This window comes from Helicoverpa zea, chromosome 12, assembly GCF_022581195.2.
Source record: "Helicoverpa zea isolate HzStark_Cry1AcR chromosome 12, ilHelZeax1.1, whole genome shotgun sequence".
NCBI classification, from domain to species: domain Eukaryota; kingdom Metazoa; phylum Arthropoda; class Insecta; order Lepidoptera; family Noctuidae; genus Helicoverpa; species Helicoverpa zea.
In genome coordinates, this window is record NC_061463.1 from 599,083 (window position 1) to 622,794 (window position 23,712).

Sequence of the window (23,712 nt, forward strand, 5' to 3'; positions counted from 1 at the left end):
TAGTAGATGCTACCTAGGTACATATTATATACTTAAATAGTTAAAAATAAGGCATTTTCTTTATTTTCCGCGTGTTCTGAACATCAACACGCGTTTATCACAAAAAAGGTAGCAGTTTAAGGCAAGAAGCAGGCAGGTGTAGTTGCAGTTAGTTTATTTAACACGGACACAATATCAAGTGCATACACTTTGCCGTCAATTGATAGATTACTGACGACTTTGATGGTCCTATTGTGAGCGAATAAAGGTCATTGCAGTTTAACATCGGTTATTTTTTGCCCGGATTTCTTCCATATTTTTTTCTATATAAGGTCGAGGATTACATACAATGTGAAAACATGATTTCATAATGTTTCCTCCTGTTTTACTTGCGTTCCGTAGGATCTACTTACTTCCCGGACCGGGATAAAATATAGATGGCCTATTATCACCGGGGGATAGTGTTGGAAATAACTTTTTAAATCGGTTTATTATATATTTTGTGCTCCAATCACACTACATCAATCAACGCCATTGTTAGAAACAAAAAGGTGTTAAAATGTAACCCTATTTAGGCATACCTCAGTTTTTTCTAGTCCTACACAACTTAGAAACCAAAGGCAGTTGATTTGCAAATATCCATCTGCTACTGCCACGGAGCAAGGGCTACTGTAGACTAAAGTTCGTATATTTTTAAGTAAATCTAATTAACTAAATACCCAGACGTAAATAACTGAACCACCCTCTATTAAACTTGGTCACAATCATAATAAAGTGATACCTACCTACATTGAAAGAAAACAGCTCTAAGTGATGAAGGTACTTGTTAATTCTAGAATAAACTTTATTTGGTTCAATTAGGAAAAAGCCTTACATTACTGCATTACCTGTCTTAACAACAAAATAAACCTCAGTCATTTTATAAAGAACGCATATTTAATATTTATGTTCAAATCTAATGCTCGCGACGCGGCGCGGTAATCCATCAAGTGAAGTTGTGTATTGTACATTTCTCAAGAGCCAGTAGATGGCGCTACGAGTCATACAAATGTCTTTTATACAGAAAATTTTATTCATTAGTTTTCTGATTTCAGTTATTTATTATAATAAATAACATTACCAAAAAAACGAAAAGGGTTTATTTTTATTAAGAAATCAAAATTTAAAGTATAATCACGAGATGTGCCGTCAAAAAGTGGGTCAAGGACAAGGTGTCCTAAATTCTATGTGACACTTGTAAGCAATAACAAAAGAATAAATAATTTAAATATAATTGAAAGCTTTAGTATTTTATCTAGAGTTGTTATTTACATGCTAATTATTAGTTAAAACAACGTAATTATTGGTTTTCAAGCTTTCTAATTATTGCCGATGGCAACATTTGTGGAGCTTATTTTGGGTCATTCGCGTCGCTTCCAACTTGTACTTCGTTTGGATTTTTGTAGAGGTGCCTTTCTCTAAACTTGCAACATAGCATAGTTTTAGTTTAGTGTTTTCAACAGGGGCTGGTCACTGCCGTACTTGACTAGATTTCGGTAAAAAATTTAGAAAAGCGCCATCTGCAATCCTCTTCCTAAAGTATTTAATATCTTCAAGTGATAATAGATGGCTCTTTAATCAAAAATTAACTTCCATAAAATATCACTAAAATTATTGAAATCTAAAAATTATTTTATATATTAGTATTACGTAGGAAATCTATCAATTATTTTTATTAAATCTGTACACTATTTTATATACATAAATTATTTTTCTATAATTATTTTTTTGGTTGGCAATAAACCGTGCCAACTGCCAATGCTGAAGTTAGAATTTGAATTTTAATGGCGAGTACAGTACATTACATACAATTTGTGTGTTAAGTTTTCGTCCATTTAAGTGTTTTCTGCTGTTGACTTGCGTTGATTTGAGTTTTACTCATCCGCTGTGTTTTCGGTGAATTAGTGAGTGAGTTGAGCTGTGCTCCTCTGTTTCATTGTTTCACATAACTTGCGAAAAGACGCCATTAGTGTTTAGTATTATTTGCGATAAAGACGCCTTTTTTGTGATATTTGTGAAATAGACACTGTTATTGTGTTATTAGCGATTAGAGACGCTTGTTTGAGTGCATATAATCATGCCGAGGCGGTGCGAATTGGGATGTTCACACAACCCGGGTAAGTGCTTTCTTTATCAAGTTCATAGTACCTAGGGCCCGATTCTGTTAATAGTATCATTAAGTTATTAATATCAAAATTGAATAGAAATTAAATCGCAATATCAGTTTTAACCATTTCGGGCATTCTGCTACTAATATTTATAAGACCAATCGTATTCCAACGACATTCGATTGGTTGCTATTGGTCTGCCGTTTTGGTTTATAGGTACATATTACCATATTATTCTTAGTCTATATTGCCATATTGCCTCAAAGTCGTGGTGGCCTAGTGGGTAAAGAGCCAACCTCACAAGTATGAGGGCGTGGGTTCGATTCCAGGTCAGGCAAGTACCCATGCAACTTTTCTAAGTTTGTATGTACTTTCTAAGTATATCTTAGAAACCAATGACTGTGTTTCGGATGGCACGTTAAACTGTAGGTCCCGGCTATCATTTAACATCCTTGGCAGTCGTTACGGGTAGTCAGAAGCCAGTAAGTCTGACACCAGTCTAACCAAGGGGTATCGGGTTGCCCGGGTAGCTGGGTTGAGGAGGTCAGATAGGCAGTCGCTCCTTGTACAGCACTGGTACTCAGCTGAATCCGGGAATTATTCCCAATAGTCCCCTCTAGCGCTGTCCTCCGGGGTGACAGCCGGGAATTGTCTTCCCAGTTATCACCGGGGTGACAATTTGTGCCGACTGTTCCCTTTGAAAACTGACTAGAGGGGACAAATGGGAAGTCTATTTCTCAGTTGTCACCGGGGGGGTGACATTTGCTACGGTTCCTTCTTCCTTCCTAAGAAAAAAAAATGTAATTACCATAGATTTCAGGTTTTTTATTTATTATGTTACATAGAATCACATAAAAAAATATATATATTATTATTTTAACTAACACAATGTCAACAGGCTTACAAAAATCGATTTTTTTATAGTAGTTAATACTACTATAAAAAACAAAAACAACATTATGTTTCCTATAATAGGCACAATCACAGATAACTTTAATTAATACTAATCACAGATAATCACTAATGGTTAAGTTAAAAGTGCTTATTAGTCGCATGCTTATTTGTAACACAGTTTGTAATCTTGTTAAATTAAATAAAATTAAGAAAACGATTGGTGTTAATAGAAATTAATAATATGTGATGTACCTATTAAAGGAAACACAATGTTGTTTGTTATAAGAAATAAAAACCTGAAATCTATGATAATTACATTTTTTTTTCTTTGGAAGATTCTATGTAGCATAATAAATAAAAAACCTGAAATCTATGGTAATTACATTTTTTTTTCTTTGGAAGGAAGAAGGAACCGTAGCAAATGTCACCCCCCCGGTGACAACTGAGAAATAGACTTCCCATTTGTCCCCTCTAGTCAGTTTTCAAAGGGAACAGTCGGCACAAATTGTCACCCCGGTGATAACTGGGAAGACAATTCCCGGCTATCACCCCGGAGGACAGCGCTAGAGGGGACTATTACTACATAGTATAAAACAAAGTCGCTTTTTCTGTCATGTGTCATGTTGTATGTCCCTATGAACGCTCAAATCTTTAAAACTACGCAACGGATTTTGATGCGGTTTTTTTTAATAGATAGAGTAACTCATGAGAAGGTTTTTATGTATAATAACATCTATTAAATAATGGAGAAATACTGTTACCCGTGCGAAGCCGGGGCGGGTCGCTAGTTGGGAATAATTCGAATCCGGTTAGACTGGAAGCCGACCCCAACATAGTTGGGAAAAGGCTCGGAGGATGATGATATTGCCATATTGCAATCGTAAATCGTTTGCAGACAATATGATTCATTATTGAATCACAGAAAAGGATAAACACGTTTATTTAAAAGAAAAAATAGTGGAATGCCACATACGCTTCAATCGTAATTGAGTCGTGATTGGATCTCAGTCGGATGTGAATCGCATGTCGCTAAAGTAAAATTAGCAGGGGCAGGATTCTGCGCAATTTTTTCTTTGAAATAAACGTTTTTATCCTTTTCTGTCATTCAATAATGAATCATTTTGTCTGCAAATGATTTACGATTGCAATATGGCAATATAGACTAAGAATATTATGGTAATATAGACCAAAATGGCAGACCAATCGCAAACCAATCGAATGTCGTTGGAATACGATTGGTCTTATATTAGTAACAGAATGCCCGATATGGTTAAAAAAGCTGTTGCGATGCAATTTCTATTCAATTTTGACATTATTAACTTAACAGAATCGGGCCCCAGAATCGTGCTCCTGAAAGCTCCTAGTCATCCAGATAAACTTGTCATCACGGGAGATACCAACTCAGTCAATTATAAGGTTGGGCGTTTAGAGAAACACAGTTCCTTACGAGTAACCATTTATTACTGAATCCCATATGAAATGATACATGATTTAATAAGATAGACATACATAGATAGACACGCGCACACATACATAGGTAATAGGTATTCATTCATACATACACTATACAATATCAGCATACAAACTTCATATTTTTGTAATTTATTTTTCAGGTGTGACACAACATCAATTTCCACACCCAGAAAAGAATCCTGAGTTATTCAAAGCCTGGGTTAATATAGTTGGTGGAAAACTGGAGACTGCAGATGATATCAAATTTTACAGAAAGCGAGTCATCTGTGACATACATTTTGCAGACAAGTTTAAGAATCGCAACAACCGTTTAAATAACATAGCTGTTCCTACTCTCCATCTTCAGGGTAAGATTTAGATCTTTATTCTTGAACTAGATCGCAATGCCACCTACTGAGTTAAAATTGCCATTAAGAAAACAAAATTCTTAATTATTCACAATTAAACTGAACTGAAATCTTTTAGGCCACCTGTTTGCAGTATATTAATATTTAATTGGATATAAAATGCAGTTCATTCACCCCTTAACCAACTCGGTGAAGGTTGTTGTTTAGTGGGATCTTAGACTTGTTTTTACTATTTCCAGGTGCTCCATCACAAGATGCTCATATGCCTCCTGCAACTCCACATATACCAACTGAACTTCCTATGCCTGAACATAATATATGGAATCTGCCTTCTACATCAAAGCAAATAGTCACTGGTACGTAAATGCTTGGCTACCTACATTCTCAAATTATGTTTAACTAGCTGCCATAATTAAATACTGCATTTTTTTTATAATAATAATCCCCCCCCCCATGGGGCCACCTTGACGTGATGGGGGAAGGCATGAACGCTTAAAGAAGTCAGTAAGAACTAGACGACCCTGTGCCAATTGGTAAACATGAGGTACCATCAGAAAATATAGTCATAACACCTCGGCTAACCCTTTCCAACTAACGGTCCCAACTTCCCAACTAACCTTCCCTTTCCCTTTACCTTCTCTTCAGTGTCTGATAAAATATATATCTTATTACTTTAAAATATGTACTCTGCAGTCACCTTCTCTCTTTCACCTCTTAACTTTTCTTTTTCTTAAGTTTTAAAACATTGCTCCTAATATAATTTAATGCGACTACGAAATAGAGTAATAATACCCCAGGCGGGTACCGGAGCTAATCGCGATGGAGAATCCCGCCCCCTTTGTATTCTGGGTGGGGGCGACGCTTTTTAAATTTCATTTTTTTCATAGATACCTTTAAGGCCACCTGTTTGCAGTATAGTAATATTTAATTGGATATAAAATACTGTTCATTCACCCCTTAACCAACTCGGTGAAGGTTGTTGTTTAGTGGGATCTTAGACTTGTTTTTACTATTTCCAGGTGCTCCATCACAAGATGCTCATATGCCTCCTGCAACTCCACATATACCAACTGAACTTCCTATGCCTGAACATAATATATGGGATCTGCCTTCTACATCAAAGCAAATAATCACTGGTATGTAAACGCTTGGCTACCTACATTCTCAAATTATGTTTAACTAGCTACCATAATTAATTACTGCATTAAGTAATATGTAACTGTTGTGTAGTCATTACAAACACACTTCAACTTGATTTATTGTAATGACAATTTAGGTTAATAATCCTCATGTAACTCACACTAGTAATTTTGATGTTTACAATGACAATGGTGAATTATTATTATTTTATTTTCAGCTGCACCTCCCAATGCGTGTGTTATAGCAGCAGAACATAATTATTGCAGTAAACATGGTATACAACAAAGACGGAAACTTAAAGGAGACAAAAGTAAGTGCCAATGTAGTTTATACCATAAGATATCCAAAAAAAATGTTTATACATAGGCTACTTTTTATCTGGGTGTGGAAAGTAGTAAAGTAAAAGTTTTTTTTTTTTTGCAGAAAAACTGAAATCAACTTCATCGCTGGAGAATGAATTAAAGATTTCAAGATTCCAAATGAAGAATTTAAAAACCGAAATTATTCGGTTACGTAAACGGAGTAGTAGTTTGAAAGAAAGATTAGCCAGCGTTGATAAAATTAGCAATACAAATTGTTTAAAAAAAATAACGAGAAATATGACAACTGCAGCAAAAATATTCACAAACATGCAGTACACCCAAACTCACAAGAGAGCTCGTGGGCGGAGGTTTACTTTAAAGGAAAAAGTTTTGTCTCTCTCCATGTACAAAAAGAGTCCCAAGAGTTATACTCTTTTATATAAATACTTTACATTGCCCTCTATAAAATCATTAAAAAGGCTTCTTGCGAAAATTGAAATAGAGTCGGGGCTAAATAAGTTTTTATTCATAAAAATGAGAAAGACTGTGAAGGAATTAAGTCCAGAAGATCGCCTCTGCTGTCTTATTTTTGACGAGATGTCAATATCGCCGCAGATCCATTACGACGGATCTAAGGATAAATTAAAGGGATTCGCTTGGCGTAGTAAAAAAATTGCTGACCATGTTTTAGTTTACATGGTCAAAGGATTAAAGAAAAAATTTAAACAGCCTGTTGCATACTTTTTTACAAATTCTGTTAACAAAGCAGAATTAAAAGCCTTGACTATAAAAGTCATTAAATATGTTCAGGGTACAGGGCTTAATATTTTGTGCACAGTGTGCGACCAAAGCACAGTAAATGTCAGTGTAGTGAATGAAATTATTGAAGATAGTAGAATAAAATTCATAAAAGAAAATAAGGAATGGAGACATGATGTAATGGAAGTAGGGAAATCTAAAATTATCCCATTATTTGATGTCCCTCATTTATTGAAAGGGGTAAGAAACAATTTACTTACGAAGGACTTAAAATATTTCGACTTCGAAGAAAAGGTTGAAAAGACGATAAAATGGGAATATTACCAGAAAATTTATGAAGCGGACAAATTACATGGTGAATTAAAAATATGTCAGAAACTAACTGATGAACATATTTATGTGGAGAAAATAAAAAAAATGAAGGTCAAACACGCAACCCAAATTTTTAGCCGCAGTGTTGCTACAGCTGCAGAACATTTATCTGCTAGGGGCGATTTATCTAATGAGTGCCGCCAAGTAATTACATTTACCAAAATGATGGACAATTTATTTGATTCCTTAAATTCAAGCTCATTTAATATGATACATGGAAAAATGTATAAATGTGGTGTTAGAAACAATTCTCCTCATCATGAATTATGGGAAAATGCCAAAAAGGTATTAAAATCAATAAAATTTATTAAAGTTAAAAAAGAAAAGGAAAATAAAATAAGATTAATTGAAACGAGTTCGGTACCTTCAATAAAAAATTTTATACGTACTATTGAGGGCATGCAACAGTTGTGGAAAATATTATCCCAAAAATATTTATTTGATACAATGATGACCAGAAACTTTAACCAGGACCCACTGGAAAATTTTTTTGGGAACATTAGAAGTTTTGGGGTGAGGAATACGGCACCCAACACAATTAGCTTTGAAGGTGCCTATAAATCACTTCTTTTAAATAATTATAACTCACCCCATTCACTTAACGCTAACTGTGAAAATGATGACAATGATTGTCTTCAGACATTGAGTTTCTTTTTGGAAGACAAACTTTTAGAAAACACTTCTAATGTTCCCAGTAATGAGGTTCTACCATTTCAGCAAGAAGAAAATGACGAAATTGAGGTGCCTTTTATAAATTTAAATTCTGAGCCTGCTGATGCTGGTCAGGCCAATTATGTATGTGGGTGGGTGCTGGCTAAATGTTTTAAAAAAGTTGCTAAATCATGCAGGCACTGCAAAACTGAACTAACTGGCGACAGTCAATTAAAATCAAATAGTTATATAAGGGCAAAAGAATATACAAAAGGAAAACATTGTCTGTTGTATCCCAATATAGTGGCGGAAAAAGTTTTTAAAGACATACAAAATATTGTAGTAGAAATTTTGAAAAAGAATGTGCCAAAAACTAAATTAAAAGAAAAGATAAAAATGTTTTTAGACATATTTGTGGATTATCCTTTCACCTGCGATATCCACAAGATAGAATTAAGAAATGTTTTTGAAAACATTACAATAAATATTTTGGTATATAGTTGGTGCCGCTCAATTAATCGAATTTTATCAGGTAAAATCCAATATCGTGATGAGGATGATGAAACTAAACTTTCAGCACAAATTTATTACAATAAACATAAACATAAGTAAATATGATTTTTATTTAATTCCAGGTCGCCTACTAAGTACTTTCTAAATGTTCCTACATAACGTTGTTCTGTTGAGTTGTAGTAATCTGTGTTGTATTTCCATATTTCAATAAATAACTATTTTCTACATTCTGTGGCTATATTTTGTAAGTACGTACGTATGAACAAATTCCCCTAGAATATCTATAGACGGTTATTCGTCATCTCGACACACTAAACTCACCACGAATGTGTCGAGTTGGTGAAACTCAAAATTTGTACATTTATCATGTCGTCAACTCGCCACGTCAAGATTTTAATTCGTGTCCAGTTAGTGAAACTTAGATTTTATCACTTTTATGTTTTCGCCAAGTTTGGGAATCAACTTTTCGCGTTTCAAACGTTTGCAAAATGGACGTTCAGTGGCCGATGATGTTTGTGACACAATGTATCCAGTTGGCGAAAACATAAAAGTGATAAAATCTAAGTTTCACTAACTGGACACGAATGAAAATCTTGAGTGGCGAGTTGACGACATGATAAATGTACAAATTTCGAGTTTCACCAACTCGACACTTTAATGGTGAGTTTAGTCTGTCGAGATGACGAATAACCTGTAGACAATACTGATGTATACATGTGTGTGAAATGGGATGTACGCACACATAAACAATTTGTTTCGGCAGACGATACCAGATGGCGCTTCAAAAATCGTTTGAAGGTTGCAGAAAAAAATCGAAGTGGGTTCTCTATTCCCAATCTATTTACTATACTCTATGGTTTTCAATTTCATTCAAGAAAGCTGGCGGGTGTGCAAATGTGTTGAAATAAAAGTGGCAATTAATCCTAAAACAAGTAAAAGTGTTAAAATACGTAAAATCAGTTAATGCAATAGTCAAGGTAAGCATTTTAATCTTTAGCATTACGGCTCCGATAAGGGCTTACTTATTGCTAGGACTTTTCATCTTGAAAATTTCCACTCGTGAACTTTCGAAGTAAAGTTCTCAGAAGTTTCTTTGTTAACTTTCAACTTTTTTGATGTTCGTTGTGCTAAAGCACCGCGATGAACTTGAACAGTTTATGTGTGTCGTGAAAAGTTTGCCCAGAAAATAGTAAAACTTAGAATTTTCGTCGCCATTTTATTTTTTGTCGCGCTGGAAAAGCGGCCATTTTCTTTGTGCCGCGTCGCTTACGACGACTCGTATGTGGTCCATAAAGTTAATTTAGTTAAGTTGGGGCGTGATCTCATCGTATGAAGTGATTCGGTGAGATAATTAACGCTATGCAGTGATAATCGTTCAGAATCCAATGTTTGTGTAGTCATAGTGAAGTTTTCCTAATGGCCTAGTTATTGCGTGTGTTATTAGACCTTGTTTAGACGTTGCTTGAATTTCTCATTAAAAGGGCTGAGGGCGCGGCGAGTGGCTAGACGGCATCATGGACGACGACCAACAGTTCTGCCTGAGGTGGAACAACCATCAGTCGACGCTGGTGTCTGTTTTCGACACTCTTCTCGAGAAGGGTATGCACGTGGACTGCACCCTGGCTGCCGAGGGTCAAACGCTGAAGGCGCACAAAGTGGTGCTGTCGGCATGCAGTCCCTATTTCGAGGTACGTACACTCCTCATAATGTAGGTCAATTACGATCGTGTCTAAGTTACTTGCTAGGCAATACAGTTTTGCTCTAATAAACATACCACTTGTTCCATTCTAGCTTTCATGTATTAACAATTAGGCAGTGTACATAGGTGCATAGATGAGTTGGCAACTGAAAGTTGCCTGTACCACTTTTTCTAAATGCCTGCTTGCAATTATTCATTACCTAACATCATGCCATTAACAGTAGTTAACTTAATGACATGCTAGTGTTTTGGTGCATTAACTAATTATATTTAATTGATTTTTGTCTCATGTAAATTGATTGTGAATAGAAGTTTTAACAATGAATTGTTATTTGAAACTAACTTTCAGTAGACTATTTACAAACATAGCATAGAAGTAAAAGTAAACAATATGAACAATGGTTGGATGATTTTGTTTCAGAGTGTATTATCACAGCAGTATGATAAGCATCCAATAATTATCCTCAAGGATGTAAAATATGCTGAGTTGAGGGCAATGATGGATTACATGTACCGCGGTGAGGTCAACATATCTCAAGACCAGTTGGCCGCACTGCTCAAAGCCGCAGAGTCCCTACAGATCAAGGGGCTGTCTGACAACAAACCCTCAAGGCCACCGTCGCGCCCTGCGCAGGCTGTTGCTGCACACCCGCCTCGTGCCCCCTCACCACCACCACAGGTTTGTTAAACCTATGTAATTTCAAACATCTCAATACAAAGCCACGAAAACATTAGGAACATGTTTTGTTAGCACATACCTACATGTTATGTTTGGAATGTTGACAAAAAGTTGTGTGTCACATGCAGAGATGAGAATAAGTTATAGTTACATTAAAATGGTAAACCTTGGCACCACACTCATGAGTGTTGGCAGATGTTGTTATGTGCAAATCATCAACAAGATATAAAGTTGGACTGCTGAACACATGTAAAAACATGATGTGTCTGTTTTATTTTAGTATGTAGTGAAATGTAACGCAATACAGCTTAAGTATGTTAAATCAATAGTAGAGCGTTCCATCCAGTAGAACCCACAACTTGCCAGACTAAAATGTATAGTATTGTTTCTGAGAAAGATTGTAAACTTTTGGGATTTAATATTAGGATCATAGGATCGATACTAATTACTGTACTACACTGCCTCGTGTTCTTATGGTTTTGTGGTAAAAGAATAGAGTGAACCAATGTCTGCTCACATGCTTGTGCTCTATAATAAGTAATATATTAGAACAGCCGCCATGGCCAAAATCTGCCTTGGACGCCATTATTAGTATAACTAATTAGTTTGTCCTATACCTTCTAATTAAAATTATGGTTATAAGTAAGTTGACATAGTACTTCAATATCTCAAGCTACCTTTCTGAAAGCACTATGTATCAGTTATGTTGTTATCTAATATACTTCTTTTCTCTGAGCCACAAATCCAAATTTTACATAATAAAAATAAACTGGCATAATATTAAAAACATATTATAAAATAGCATAATATAAAACAAATCATTAGGTACTTTGTTTTGGCTTTGTAAGTTATCAATTATGGCACAGAAAAAGAGAACTTTCAGGGAGATCATCTAAGAGCAAAGGAAGTGTATAAAGTATTATTCAATTGAATGTTATGTCATTCACTTGCCTAATAATGTGGACATATAAGATCCATCTTTATTTTGAAGAAATTGTTATTGTATTAAAATATAAGAATCAAAGATAATGGAGCCAAAATACTGAATGTAAAAGAGGGTAGTAAAATAACAATTGTTAAAAATAAGGTGCAAGTGTGACGAAATAAGTAAATTACTGTGGTATTATATACCTAAAGTATTCTTGTGGCTTATGAGAAATCTAATAAGTTTCATAACTACAGTGAATTGCAAATCCAAAAATTTCTGATAAAACTTTTTGTACGACATTCACCATCTGCCTAGCCTTTTCCCAGTTACAAAGTAAAGTAGCGTTGGCTTTACAAAAAAATAACAAGAGTTATTCTTTGCCACCAGGCCCGAGACGGTAGCATAGACAGCAGCCGTGAAGGGTCAGTAAGTCCAACACGACGTCGGAAGAAAGCGCGCCGCATGTCGAACGAGTTGCCGGCCGCGCCGCTGCCGCCGCCCAATGACAATGCGCAGGGCAACGGCGACGACGCCGCCACCTGCAAAGAGGAGCTGCAGCGAGACGGCGTGGAAGACCTGACACTTGATGACGAACCCGACGAACAGCCCGCCGTTGCACACAACGACGTAGTACGCAGTAAGTGTCACATTATGTTGTTGTATCACCTCAGGAAAAAGTAAAAGTCTCCGTTTCTATTTTAAGACAAATTAATTTAGTTCATATAAATTAACCAGTCATTTTATTGTAAATTTGCAAAAAAGATGTATTGAATCGTTTGAAATATTTGTATTAGTGTAAAGTGATTGAGCAGAAATAACAATGAGTATAATTAACTACTTCAAATACTGTCTACATGAAAACTATCGTTCCATAATGGTTGAAATCTAAATATGTAGGACGAAATATCAACCAAGAATTTTTTGGTCTACTAAAGCATGAGACATGATTGAACTAAGTTTACAAACTTTGTTTGCAAGTTTACAAAACTCTGGGGTGGATACACTGCAATGGGCATGGATCAAACTCACGACTTCAGTTCTGGGCTTAATTCTGCCTAATAAAATAGTAAATCCACTTTAAAGTTGTTATGAAACCTTGTATAAAATGTATGTTAAAACTTGAAGATCTCTCAACTTGCTGAAATTATTTACAAGAAAAACACAAATATTTATTCATTAATATCTTTGAAACAATCACATAAATATGTCCTACATTTTAATCTATCAATCAGAAAAAAACTAGTTCCACGCTTAAAATGGTTTTATATTATTAACATTAGTACATATTTTATGTATTTGGTGCTCTGGACTCTCACACAGTAGATATTTTTGTATGTTTTTTATCTCAAGCCTTTTAACATATGGAACGCTAATGAATTATAGTTCGGCCATTCAGAGAATGCGTTCCTGACACGTCGCGATTGAACTGACGACGTAACTACATTCATTGATTATTGATATAATAATGTTGTTTTAATGCTCCTCAATTGTTAAAACGGTAAACAACCAGCAAAAATATTTTTATCGTAACTGCAACGCCATTGCAAAGTTACGTCGTCAGTTCAATCGCGACGTGTCAGGAACGCATTCTCTGAATGGCCGAACTATAAGTATTCTTTTTAACCACAAAAAAATACTTTCTAGATTTGTGTTATGAGCTAAGTCTCAGTGCTATATCATGACAGATAACAAAACAGATATGCAGACATAACATTGTATTGTTATGGTTTTCAACAGTTAGATTAAAACTAATCGTATACAAATTAATAATGATACCAGTACAGATATCACAAAAACTAAAATTGTTTACTGTTGAATATTCCTAACAATGTAATAGTCAGTGTGTGGCACAGTTGTCCCTGGGGCATATGAACTGACGTGGGCATTTTGTGGTTCCAGATTTCCAATGGCACATGGAACGATCTCAAGATGACATAATGAACTCGAGCGACGGCGCGCGAGAGTCGCAAGGTAAGCCGCACAGTGCTCGCACCGCCGCCCGGTGCTGCTCAGGCAACATGTTGCGTTGACACTGCTTTCGATGTTTATTATTTACCTTCAAACGAACAACGCGACATGTCACATGGGATTCAAATGATATTCTGGGACAATTCACTTTTTATCTTGCATTTCACTTATTCAAAGTTCATTCTTGTCAAAAATATGTGAAAAGTTAATTGTCCCAGACATACAAGGAACGGATGAAATGCGCAATGTCTTCCCATAATTTGAATTAGACAAACAGTCATTGCTTAAAATAATCTATTTATGTTATATATAAATATTATATTTTCACGACAGTGGATATGAGAGTGCTAGTGTTTTCACATGTGAAACTCCAATCTTATATTAATTAGTATCTAATATTATTATAAACTACTAATCTTATTACTACAAATGTTATATTTTATTACGTTATGAGATTTTAAAGTTATTCCAGTGCATCAGGTAAAGGTTTTAATTTTGGTAATGAGGTTTTATTCATGTAGCCTTTAAAGGTGAGGTAATTGAAAAGGTAAGTATAGGTTTACGTTAATATTTTTCACAAATTGTTACGCTTATGTTTGTGATATGGGACTTAGTGAATGTAGATTGTTGCATGCTTCAGTAATGTAATGTTGTCGTAGTGAGCACACGTTGCAATTAACATTGGCAATTAGTGCAACTATTTACTATAAACACGTTCATAGTCTAACACTGGAGTGGACTGGTTTATTTTATTGGTAAGTAATTTTTACGTATTTATTATCAATTATATTATACATAGTTATTAAATATGTAGTACAATTTATTTTAATAAGCACGACACCTCACTTTGCCCATGTTTTATTGGGTTTTTAAATATAGTTTGTTTATCATCGCTAAACAAAAATATCGTGGAAAACATTTTTATAGCACAGTGTGAATTGATGTTTGTAGAAGATTGGACTGTCTGCACGCGGCGCCCCGACAAAAGGTAAATGTGATTTATTTACACTGTCCACGTAGTTGATGGTTATGTGGCTTATTTATTTATTATTTTATACATTTTCGTTTTTTTTTTTTGCATTCACATGTGATTTCACTGCAGACGTCTTTTCTTAGCAATTCATGCCAAAACTTAAAAACAGTTACATGTTTTCGTTTATTTTATGCATGTTCACTAGGTAGAAATATAAAAGAGTAAACAAAATTATCGGAAGCATGGTGAGACACTGCCAGTTCCTAGTGGATGCGCATTTCATTTTCAATATACTGATGCAATTACTTGATAGGAAATTTGAAAATAACAAAATGTTGAAGATATGACACCAGACTACACGGACTACAGGACATAAACACGGGACATAAAAATCAAGTATAAGTTGTACCTGGCACATCTCACTCACTCAACATTGCTAGCCGGATGTCTCCGCTATCTCCCGCACGCACTCTACTATAACAACAACACCTGCTTGTAAGCACAACATTACTTCAGATGCCTCGGCATTTTGCCTTACTCTCATTCTGACGTCAGAACAATCATATTTATCTGAGTTACTAACACACCACTGCTTTGTATTTAATTTATTCTCGCTTTTCATTTACACTTCCAGAACTCCTAGAAATGATTAACAATAATTACGCAAAAACTCCTTTTCCATTAACCCGTGGGTACTTTAAGAACAACGTCATTAAGACTGAAGATGGATGTACCAAAACTATAAAAAAGAAAGTGAGAAAAATTGTGAAAAAAAAATTGGTGACAGTACAAAAACGATCGAAAAAGCAAGTAAGAGGGGATTTTACCACAAGTAAGAGAGGGCCCCGTAGAAATGATAATAAAGATCGTTCATACGTATGTTCCATTTGCAAGATGAAGCGTTATAAGTACAGAAGGAATAAGTTGAGACATGAAAAGTACGAATGTGTCGGTGGGCCGCAGTTCAGCTGTGAGTGCGGCAAAAAATACTCGCAAAAAAAAACATTAATGACGCACATTGCTCAAAAACATCCCGATCAAATGGATCGGAAGGAGCAACAATCAACGAGAATCTATTGACATTTTTTTTGAAGATTTTCTTGATTTTTTAAATTATTTTTTGATTTGTTACTTTTTCTATTTGAAAGATCTCTTGGATCTCTTTTGCCATGAATTGTTAAGAACTGATTTGTTTAGTTAAGATGTTACTAACACTTGTTTACTGTTCCTTTTGGGAACTCCAGTTACAGTATTATTTTGTTCATTTGAAGTTTTTTAGTGCCAGTAATGGTTTAGGATACCATTATGAGATTATTGTTTTTTTGACTTGTTTACCATAGCCACTTGCTATTACGTTATATAGTTTCCCTTTCATATTTTTTCTTTTTTGAATATATTTGATTCGTTATTATAATTTTGGTTTTTATTTATTTTTGAACATGGAATCTATAAGTTTATCTCGCATCTTGCAATGGCTGAAAATTGGACTGTATTAGTTTTTTTTATTGCAGGTGAAAACCTGTCGGCGCGACACAATATCGTGACAAGTAGTAGCAAAGAAAACGAAACCATCACGACACTAGCGATATTGAAAACCGTCAAGTCACCGCCCCCGCCCGTGCTTCCTGCGGCCGAGGAGACCAAGGAAAACAAAAAATTGGAGAACTTGTCTCCTAAACCGGCACCCAAGTTGTCTCCTAAATTAACGACCAAAATATCACCTAAACTATCACCGAAACCGTCGCCCAAGCCGTCACCTAAGTCGTCACCCGAGCGAACCCCGAGCAAACCCTCGTCTCCCTACTCGCTGGCGACGCGCTCCAGCATGATGAGCTGTTCTCCCTATAAGACTGAAAAGAAATACAAGTGTTCGAAATGTCACAGATGCTATAACGCTCGCAAGAACCTGGTGCGGCACGTGACGCTGGAGTGCGGCCGCGACCCGCAGTACAAGTGCCCCTACTGCCCCTACAGCAAGCACCGCCGCAACGAGCTCAAGAAGCACATCGACAAGAAACACCCCGGCCACGCCGGCCTCAAGTGAACCCGTGTCTACCTACGCAGTGCTTTACTAGTGCCTTATTACTTCTACAAAACTATTTGATCTTCCTTTAGATAATATTGAAGTTAAATTTTATATTCGTCATGTTTACCTATGTATTGACAAATGATTGATATTCAATATTTTTTGAGCTATTAAACAATTAAAGAGTTATGAGACTTTCAATTTTGTAGCCGTTAAATTTCACCTAGTCCATTCCGATAATGTTCTTATGGGAAGATAAGTTTTAAAAATCAGTTTCTGTTATTTGGATTGTGCATGTTTTGCATGAATTTAGAAGCTTCGCCTTTATAATTTCTAACAGAAATTATTATTTTTATATTTTTTTATTATAACGCATTTCTTTGGTTCCTTAATTTTATTTTAGCCTTTGGTAGAATTAACAAGACTCAGTATGTAGTTCCGCTTAACTTATTTTATTTGCAATACCGTTAATGTATTGTATTTCAGAGTTACACAAGGATAGCCACCTGCCGTCGGCACTGCTATCGCTGCTGTCGGTGCAGCAGGCGCAGTCGCAGTCGCTGGTATCGCTCGTGCCTTCCTGCATTCAGGTCACGAACATCATGAAGCCCGGAGCCACTAAGGACCTCGCGCCATATGCGTCGCCCTTGCACATGCCCAAGATGCCACTCGATACGCTCAACTCCATCCCCGAAAACATAAAGGCGCATCTGTTACAGCAAGCGTTCATGCAGAACAACAACACTGTGCCACAGAACTTAGACTACAAGTTGCCCATCAAGCAAGACGACACAGAGTCGGACGCAGAATACGATGACACAGACGACATAGTGCTGCCAGAAGAGTCTGACACTTTCTACGACAGTAACGGAGGCTTCCCCGGCAACTCGGGCAGCATCCACGGCGACGACAGCTTCGATACCAAACCTGACATGAAGGGCCACTGGAAGAGAGACGGCAACAGCTCGGACGACGCGAGCCGCCAGTTCGAGTGCAAGCACTGCGGCAAGAAGTACCGCTGGAAGTCCACGCTGCGCCGCCACGAGAACGTGGAGTGCGGCGGCAAGGCCCCATCCCACCAATGCCCCTACTGCTCCTACAAGGCCAAGCAGAGGGGCAACCTAGGCGTACACATTAGGAAGCACCACAACAACGAGTGGTACATTTACGCCAGCAACAAAGTTAGGCGGAATAAGAAAACGTCTATATAGTTATAGTTAAGAGAAACATATAAAATCTTTAGACCAAAGTAGATACCTAACCAAATCGGTACTGCAATAATTTTATTTATATTTACATTATTTTTTGTTGAAGACATTTTATTATACACTAAAGAAATAGTTGTAATGTGCACATTCCCTAACGGCATTAGTGTTAATTTTGTTGTTTTTGTTTTAGAGTTTATAATGGTAGTTAAGACTGACCCTAAGTATTTTATTCAGAAGAATATGACCCAAGGTCGCAGTAATTTTAAATATTAGACAAATGGAAACTAGTGTTTAGGATTTATCCTATCCAAAGTGATGACGACGTTAATGTTGTATCACTAGCAACCCGAGAGGGTCTCTGCAGCCAAATTTTGGAATTTCCATTATTTAACTCGAATTTGTTTAGTTTTAATGACCTATCATTCCTAGAAAGGAATAATTCCAAATTGATAATTTAGTGCAATGATATTAAATAATTAGTTGATATTACATTAACACTGTAACATTAACCACGGTAGTTTCCACCACGGGTAGATTTATTTATAATGTGCGACGATATAACATGTCGCGACTAATATGTAGTTAGTCTCGCTATATCGACCCTATTGTTCATGTTTATAATTTATTTAAATTGTTTTCTTCCATTATGTTATTAGTACATGGGACCATTTACCTTGTCTTCCTTTCTTTCTTTGTAGCAAACCCAAAGTTATTTTAATGTTGTTTATTTCTTAGGATAATTTTTGAGGACTCTTGTCCTTCATGAACGTAAAGTTCCCAATTTTGTATGAATCTTCGTCATTTTATTTGCCGCGTTTCTTAGCAAAATTGGGGATATTTGCGAATTAGTTAGTTAAAAGCTCATCAATAATGTGCCTACAATGTTACCTGTAGTTATAAAACATATTTATTGATATTTTACAATATTTTGGTTTGAATTTTTGGTGAACTGGGATATAAAATGTGTTCAAAATTATATTTTTTGTTTTAAGCGTGTTGTCTTGATATTAACTGATATTTATATGCAATAACATATTTTCATGTTTCGTTTAGCATATTGACTGTTGATATTTTTTGTTAAACTAGGATAACAAAGCTATTTGACCAAAGTCAGTATTAGATTTTTAACGTGATGATAAGAAATAAAGAATGTTATTTGTTGTTGAAACAAGTCATTGCTAAGCATAGAAAAATAATGTTTTTGATATATGCAATATTCCCTTCATATCATGTTACGATTGCGGTATGAGGTACAGATGTATGGATTTATATAAAATTGGATGTTATTATGTTGTTTGTTAATGTTATTGGAGTAGTTATCGATTAGTGTGATTTTATATGAATATATTGGGGTTTACTTGGTAGAAAAGTTTAATCAAATATAGCTATAGTATATCAGATCCAAATGTGTTTTCCTTGCTTCGTTTGATTTTTTTGCCATTTCCAGTACGATACTTGTATCACGTTTGTTACTAGTTCTGTACAAACTTATTATTAGGTAAGTCGTTTTGTCACGCATATTTATCTGTTCGTCGATTAACAAACGCATGTAAGCATGGTCGTCAATAAAAACATCAAACCCCACTTGCAGCTTGAGTTCTCAACTTGCGCATGTTGCATTTTTTTCTTTTTCCTTTTTCGTTCATACTAATATAATTAATAATTTCAGGTAGACAAGAAAGCCCATGGGTCGGGAGACTACATTTCATTAACAAAATGTTTATTACAATGGCAAAAGCTGTGTGACTAAAATGCTCCAGTAACACCATGAGATTTCTTTAAATGCCTAGTATTTTCAAAGATTTTGTGAGTCGCTTCAGAAACCACTGTAAGCAAGAAAGTATATTGTGAAACAGTGAATCCTCGATTTAGAAGGACGCAATTTTAAAAATAAACGTTATTTCTTTTTATGTTCTTTTTTTTACTTTTCCTTTTTGCAAAGCTTTCATCACAGCACTCGGTGGACACTCACAGTAGAATATTATCTTTATATATACTATATATACCTACACATCTATTTACTCGTATGTATCATGTTAGTATGTATATAACATGTATTTATGTTTTGCTTGTAACTGTCGTTAACCTCACGGGAATGTTGAATGTTGCGTTTGTGTGCGCGGCCGCGACTGAGCCCTCCTCATGACGATGTGCGCGTTTCAGGCGGCGGCGCGGCGCCCGAGGACGTGTCGTTCAGCAGGATCGGCGGCCTGTCCTGGGACCAGTGGTCGGCGCGGCTGGCGCTGCCCTTCGCCGGCCTGCGCTCGCCCGTGCCGCTGCCGCAGCCGGGCGAGCCCAGCTTCACGTGCCCCGACTGCGGCCGCGTGTACAAGCTCAAGTCGTCGCTGCGCAACCACCAGAAGTGGGAGTGCGGCAAGGAGCCGCAGTTCCAGTGCCCCTACTGCGTGTACCGCGCCAAGCAGAAGATGCACATCGCGCGCCACATGGAGCGCATGCACCGCGAGGTGCACATGAAGCCCGAGCAGTACATCAAGCAGGACAACGTCGACGCCTGCACATAGCGAGCGAACGCCTTAGTCACTTAATAAATACTCCATATTTAATAAGAACGTTGAACGATGATATATTAGGTTTTACATATCATTTGTCTATTAAAGTTGACTAGATACCATTTTTGATATATCTATTTTGGCGTTATCGGATCGTTAGTATTTGTTAAATTTGAAAATATTCAACACATATAGATAGAGAAGTTCTAACAAATTCCCAAGTTATCCCTATTGTGATAAATGTGATGAAATCTCTTTTGTGATAGTGGCGTCAGACAGTCACGTTAGATATAATCGCCATTCGTGAGGTCACAAACAGTGCCTTAAGTCGTTACCTAATCGAGTAATTAACGTAACAATCGAAGTTATGATGACGAAATATAGATACCTTAATAAACTTGAACAAATTGACGAATTACTAATAGTATTCACGCTGTTACACGATTGTAGCAGTGTTTGCAACTATTGCATTTATCCAGTAATGTTAAGTCGAAAAGTGATTTTGTATAGTTACGGTTTTACTCTCTTTTATATTTTTTTATGTACAGCATTTAATATTGTAAACTATCATTCCTGGTTTCGTGTACGTAGATATGAGGCGGTAGTTTGAGTAAATACAAGTGGTTTTGGATTAATTTTGTTACCAATCGCAGTTACTATCTTCTAAATCAGAATTTATAGATAATTATGAGTCAGTTATGTTACAGCATCGAGTAAAAATATATGACTGGAACTTAGAAAAGCCAAATTGTATTCAATTTGTGCGGCACGGCTTGTCGAGTTGTGATGATTGGGATTGATAATGTTGTATTCGGGTGTACTTGACGAACACACGATCGTTTATAAGTTCTATGCCTATTGTATATCATAGATTTAATGAAAATGAAGCTATTTTCGCTTAGTTAGCAAGCACTAGTTCTTTGCCATAAATGCATGTTCCATTATTATTGTAATACTCATAAGTTAATTTTTTTATTTCAATTTATTTTTAGATCTCTTTACATCTAATGCATTTATATTATTTTTAATTTAAGCTTGATATGTTTCTGTCGTAAAATGTGTGAAGATTGGTTACTCTTTAGTTCCTCGAAATGAATATCTGTTAGTTCTGTATTGGATGTTATATTTGGGGCCAATTTATTATTGAAATATAAGGCCAGGAGAGAGCCTTAATTGATTGTTGATTTTTTTGAAATTAGACACTGCCATTACAGCGTTGTTACAATGAGTGAAGCACAATCATGTTGGTATGTCAGGGAAGTCCCGTTAATCTTCCACATAGATATAAGTATTTTATACATTACCATTTAGAAATTATTTTAAGTATAGGCAGTGGTAGCATGTATGTAAACTCATGCCGTCGTAGCTCTAGCCAACCGTTTACAGACATACTGACGCGAGACATACCGAGTTACAATCGAGTGAATTTACCAACAAACTACCACATTAGATTATTATCCGCTGGAGTTACCATCATACAATCAAAATGTAGATTCACAAAGTACAACCATATAAATCTTGTCAGTATAAAACTAAGTGCCTTCAAAAGTTAGTCATTAGGGGTTAAAATGTTTCAGATTTAATTACCGTTCGGTTCAATCAAGAATGACTCGTAACTTATTGCAAAATTTCTAGGTTGTGATAAAATAACCGTAATACGACGTCAACCATTTTATACAAAAAGGTTAAATGATAGTGCTTATTGACTATAGTAGTTATACAAAGTTATACTCTTGACAAAACATATACAACTTATTTTTATACACAATAATACACAAATAGCTGTGATAAAGGAAAAATGCTGTTAGTAGATGAAAGGCAGGGCAGGAATTCAGGAGTCTACTAAGACATGCTCTGTGTATCAGTATCATGACCCAAGTGATGTTACGAACAAACCTAGTTACTCTTATACTTATAAGAAATTACTACCTAGAATATTTTTGTAGTTATTGTAGATACAATTTACTGTCAATAAGAAGTTACAGTGATTAAAATGCATTTGATTGTATTTTTTATAACCTTTTTTGTATTTTAAATAAAGTTGCTATTCTTGGTACGTATTTGTTTCAATATTTGTGAGGAAGCGGGTTGGGTTCTCACTCAATGAAAGAGATTGGAGATCTATTAAGTTTCTGTTTCATTGAGTTATGATAAACAATTTAATTCGAAAGTGCATGTAATTAAATTTTAGGATGGGGAATTCATTGAAATTGTTTATTTCAGTGAATTCAAGTTATTGTAACTAATTAATATTTCTATGCATAACTGGTTGCATGCTAATTTAAAATAGATTATAAGGGAGCTAGTATAGATTAATACCAGTAGAACATGAGCAAATTAATGGGAGACATGGTGCATTTTCCTAAGCTTTCACACGGTAGCACATTTCTATCGGTGGCTTTGCTTCACATTACACGGTGGTAGCTGTTATGTGCACGTATTTATTTTTATTTGCGTTTAATTTCAGTTGCACAGTTGTACACTCCTTATATATTGAGTTATGGTACGCCTGGGTTGAGCAGCGGTAAGGCTGGGTGGACACTGTACGAATGCGTCGACTGCGGCAACAAATACAAGCACAAGGGCTCACTCCAGCGGCATATAAAGTATGAGTGTAGAAAACAGCCAAGCTTCAAGTGCCCGTACTGTGTGTACCGAGCGTATCAGAAACACAATTTGTTGCTACACGAGCGCCATCTACATAAAGATATGCCTGAGAAGGTGGATTTCGTGTCAGAATGACCCGCCGCTACAGGCCCGCAATGTCAGTACATTTGTTATTCATTTAACTAACTTCCAGACCGGTTTGCGTATGTTACTAACGCGATATCCTAATTTCTGTGCTTTCGTTTGAAAGTCTTTCTTGGAATTACATAATTAGTTCATTGTTCTTGGCAATATCAAGCTCTCTAGTTTTCTACTAATATGTATTTCGTTTCAAATAGTCCAAATGTAACGGCACTTTTTACTTATTTTTGACTACTGACAAAATAAAATTGTCGACTCCCATAAAAATATCTTGCTAATCGATATCTGCACCCAAATGAATAGAAACCATTTATGCTTTCGTAAGATTATAAAAGCATACTACATATTTTCTGTGCAAATCGTCCAATTTTCGCTTTTTAGCCCGAGGTAGCCGCA

At 35.9% G+C, this 23,712-nt stretch overlaps 1 protein-coding gene across 4 annotated transcripts; it reads left to right on the forward strand.

Annotated features, from left to right (window-relative positions):
• Nucleotides 1-1,446: 1,446 nt before the first annotated feature.
• Nucleotides 1,447-22,624, forward strand: LOC124635020 (longitudinals lacking protein, isoforms A/B/D/L-like). 4 transcript variants are annotated; one of them, XM_047170758.1, is made up of 7 exons: nucleotides 1,447-1,470; nucleotides 9,434-9,554; nucleotides 10,059-10,265; nucleotides 10,698-10,955; nucleotides 12,271-12,520; nucleotides 13,783-13,854; nucleotides 17,337-19,458. In XM_047170758.1, exons 3-7 carry the CDS (start codon nucleotides 10,092-10,094, stop codon nucleotides 18,059-18,061), a joined length of 1,479 nt encoding a protein of 492 aa, XP_047026714.1. In that variant the 5' UTR covers nucleotides 1,447-1,470; nucleotides 9,434-9,554; nucleotides 10,059-10,091; the 3' UTR covers nucleotides 18,062-19,458. The 4 variants fall into 4 exon arrangements, with proteins under 4 accessions (XP_047026714.1, XP_047026717.1, XP_047026715.1 ...); XM_047170761.1 differs by lacking the exons at nucleotides 1,447-1,470; nucleotides 17,337-19,458 and adding an exon at nucleotides 20,222-22,624 and having other exon boundaries at nucleotides 9,428-9,554; XM_047170759.1 differs by lacking the exons at nucleotides 1,447-1,470; nucleotides 9,434-9,554 and adding an exon at nucleotides 9,666-9,919.
• The last annotated feature ends 1,088 nt before the right edge of the window (nucleotides 22,625-23,712 follow it).